The sequence below is a fragment of the Protobothrops mucrosquamatus genome, unplaced genomic scaffold (genome assembly GCF_001527695.2).
Source record: "Protobothrops mucrosquamatus isolate PMUCROS unplaced genomic scaffold, P.Mucros_1.0 scaffold3389, whole genome shotgun sequence".
NCBI classification, from domain to species: domain Eukaryota; kingdom Metazoa; phylum Chordata; class Lepidosauria; order Squamata; family Viperidae; genus Protobothrops; species Protobothrops mucrosquamatus.
In genome coordinates, this window is record NW_015389371.1 from 4506 (window position 1) to 8474 (window position 3969).

Consider the following 3969-nt stretch of genomic DNA (forward strand, 5'->3'; position numbering starts at 1 on the left):
GGCTTTTTCAGCAAGCGGGCCTGGCCTAGGGAGGATTTTAAATCGGGTTTATTTTAGGAGTGATTTTTAAACAGCACAACTTTAAATATTTGGTTTTAATTGGTTTTACTTCGGTGGGGTAGCAAATGTATTTATGTTTTTTAATATGTTGTGAGCCGCCCTGAGTCCCGTTGGGAGAAGGGCGGGATATAAATCAAATCAAATAAATAAATAAATAAATAAATAAATAAATATTGCCCCCAACAATCTGGGTCCTCATTTTACTGACTTTGGGAAGGTTGACCTTGAGCCGGCAGAATTGAACTCCAGCCTGTGGGCAGGATTTGCTGGCAACACTGCACTTTAACCACTGCATCACCAGGACTCTTTGTAAATAATTATGAATTTAGTTTAATTTATATTATATATTTTCTCTCTTATTATCATCATACCAAGAGGGCAATACCCTAAAAGCTAGACCATAAATAGATCTACATTTCTATAAATAATTTAAATGTAATGGAAGAGATAGGGAAGTTTCCTATTTTCCTGTTTAATGCAAATAAATATGGTCCTAAACATGCAAATATGCAAATGAGACATGTATTTTGCTGTTTATAGTTGTTTGCATTATTTATCGGAGATTAATAAATAAAGCATGAATTGCCCTGAGAGTTATAGCATCATCTGGGGTAGGATTACTAGGATCTATAACAGTTCCAAGTTACAAAACAAATATCTACCAGGGTTGCAGTAATATAATAACACTACTAAAGGCAGGTGGAGGCATAAAAACCAAAGTTAAGCACACTTATGTAGCAGTGGGCACAATTTACCAGAACAATTTAAAAGTACTTAATAATACTTTTACAATTTAAAGGTATTTGCTGAATTACACCTACACACCATTTCAATATTTTGAACATAATATTAAGATTAACAAGTCAGTATAAAGAAGCTTCATTACCCAGTCAGCATGGGGCAGATATTGTAGTTTGTGGGTAACTAAAACAATGGTTTTCTTGTCTGCTCTTAGCAAATTCAGAATTCCTTCTTGCATGAGATGATCACTCAAGTGGATATCTAGTGCTGAAAATGGATCATCCTAAACAAGAAAATAGATGTTACCAACTAATGATATTTCAGTACTACTGTACTATAGTTTTTCTGTTTTTTAAATATTTTAGGAGAATTAAAATTAGTGCTTGCTGACAAGATGGGTTGGGATGAGATATGGATACTGGAAATAACCAATTTACAAAAACTAGGTAAGAGAGAAAGAGGAGACAATTCAAGAATTAAAAAAAAAATCTCACTTTTTTCAGCCTGAAGGAAAGGAGTTTGCTAACTTAGGCATCAAATTGTCCCTCTAGGGCAGGGGTAGGCAACCTTGGCTCTTTTATGACTCGTGGACTTCAACTCCCAGAATTCCTGAGCCAGCTGTGCTCATAAAAGAGCCAAGGTTGCCTACCCCTGCTCTAGGGGATGGGTTTCACTATGCCATTACTGCCTTTGAGGAAAGGAATCTGTCTTCAGTGAGCTGTCTAAGGGTTCAGAAGCAGTGAGTTAAGATTTTGAGTTGCAAATGGCAGATTGCAAGGCTGGGCTAGCTGGGAATATTAATAAAGCCCAGTTGAGACAGAGAGGGTTCACATGGCAGAAGCCTTAAAAGCACACATGCAAGGACTATTTGTTGTATACAATGTTTGTAATAACCACTTTTGTGCTTTAAGTTGGGTCCTTGCCTGCACTTAAACTACAGTAATTAATATAGACATCCACTTAGCACATGACTCTGGACAATTAACAAACAACAGAAACAGAAACAAAATAGGAAAAGAACTTAAAGCCAATTTAAAAAAGACTACCCAATATGCTTTGAATTATTCAACAAATATCAAAACAAAACCAACAAGATGGCCCAATACTTAAGAAAGAAACAGTTTTTCAAAGTCTTATGGAATGCCAGCAAGGTCAGGGTCAAATCTCTAGACATATGGGGATCCATAGGACAGGTGCCATGACAGAGAAGGAATGCTTCCGTGATCTCATTAGATGACATTGCCTAATTAATAGACAATAACATGCCTACTGCATCAGAAATAAGGGGAGGCAGTCAGTCCTGCAAATAACTGGCCCTGTGCCATTACAGGTAGTTCTTGTTTAGCAACTGCCTTGTTTAATGACCATTCTGATAGGGTTAGAAGCTCTGGGTTCCTTCATTTTAAACAATGTCATCTACTGGGACCCCAGGAGTGCATCTTCTCTATCATAGCAACGTTCCCCTGGAGGGCATTATGTAGTCATTTTATGACTACAGCAAATTGTGAGTAGTAATTTGTGATGTCTACGGTCTAGTTTATCATAGACTAAATGAAATAAATGGAACAAATAACAATGGAGAATTATTTCTAGAATTCATCTGTACACTCAGATGGACAGATGGTCTTAGATGTATCTGATGTTGGGAACTGGCATCATACTGGGGAAAATATTCTACTGACTTTGAGGATCCAGAATATGAATTCTTGATAGAATTGGTTGTTGTTAGTCGAGGAATTTTGGAATGTCGGGTTTTTAGGTTGAAGAATGTCATTTATAGAGAAAAGAAAGCCTTTTCGGTTTAGATGATAGAATTAGTAACAGTAAACCTACCAGAAATACCACATTTGTCTGTTGATAAAGAGCTCTTGCTACACTGATTCTTTGGCGCTGACCTCCAGATAAATTAATACCCTTGGGGAAAAGATAAAATAATTCAGTTAGAAACCTATACAATTTTGAGACATTATTGTTCCAATTATGCTTTCCAACCGTACATTTCAAGGTATGCTTAAAAGGTAAACCAGTCAAAAGTATCAAAAGTTATTAATCAAGTTAATCAGAATTTACATACTCATTCTAAAAAAACACCCTAATTATATCTGAATAATGTATATATTATTTCTAAAATACAATGTATTTCATCATTCAATTATTCATCCCATTAATCAATGGTAATTATTCCCAAGATACAGCTGGAAAAGTAAGACTGAGGTAACAGCTTAGTCAGGATTATTGTATTCATGACTTAGAAATTATATAAATCAATGCAAGTTAAAATGCAATAGTTCATATAGCTGTCCTTTGACAATTCTATACATTAACATGGATGTTGCAAAGAATTAACATATCAAAGGTAAACTTCTGTGGCATAGCTCAGCCTCAATGTCTTCTATTGTTCCTTGGACATTCTCTAACATTCTAATATTTTTCTTTATCTTTTAATATTGTATTTTAGCCCTTATATGTTCTATTGATACTACCATGTCCATGAAAGAACATCAACTGCAAATCTAGATCTACTGAAGCAATGAATGAAATGTCTAGATGAATAATGAATAACAAATCTAGATTATTGCTGTTAGATGACCCAAACTGTTTGAATATTTGAGTTTCTAGATTATGAGAAAATTGTCATTGGTACCTAAGGCAGAATAAGTTTCTTTTTTCATTATTTCAGCCTTCAGTAAGGAAATATATTCCATGTTTTTTAACAAGTGCCTTTCTACTTCTTACTTTAATTGGACTATTCTAACATAACTGTCATAAATGCTTTCTAGATAATGAAAAAAATGTTGTTTTGTTTACTAAATATACTTTCCCAATATAGTATTTCAGTCAGTGCTAGAGACACCAGAGATGTTGAGATATGGCAGATAGAAGAAAGGCTGTAACACTGTGTATTAAGTACTGTATAAACCTTCATCCTAAGGATCTGAAACTGAGTTTGCTGTACAAAGCCATTTTCACAAACACCAGTTATAGATTTAAGACCATGTGATAACCTTTGAGTGCTTAATGCTTTATAATTATACATAGTCACTAACCCTCTCTCCAATCTGTGTTTGGTCTCCATGAGGTAGTATGTCAATATCAGGCTGAAGACAGCAAGCATCAATTACTGCTTTATACCTGTGGAAACAAAAAGGGTAATTGTCAATTCATGTG

General features: G+C 34.9%; 1 protein-coding gene across 1 annotated transcript in view; it reads right to left on the bottom strand.

The window, feature by feature from the left end:
* Positions 1–946: 946 nt before the first annotated feature.
* LOC107297574 (ATP-binding cassette sub-family C member 8-like) overlaps positions 947–3969 on the bottom strand; it is a gene marked incomplete at its 3' end in the record, with an annotated part of 33786 nt that continues 30763 nt past the window's right edge. The window contains exons 13-15 of the mRNA XM_015826934.1: positions 3849–3933; positions 2635–2715; positions 947–1084 (exon numbers count right to left, since the gene is read on the bottom strand). Of these exons, the coding sequence (XP_015682420.1) occupies positions 947–1084; positions 2635–2715; positions 3849–3933 (304 nt within the window). The remainder of the gene's footprint in view (positions 1085–2634; positions 2716–3848; positions 3934–3969) is intronic.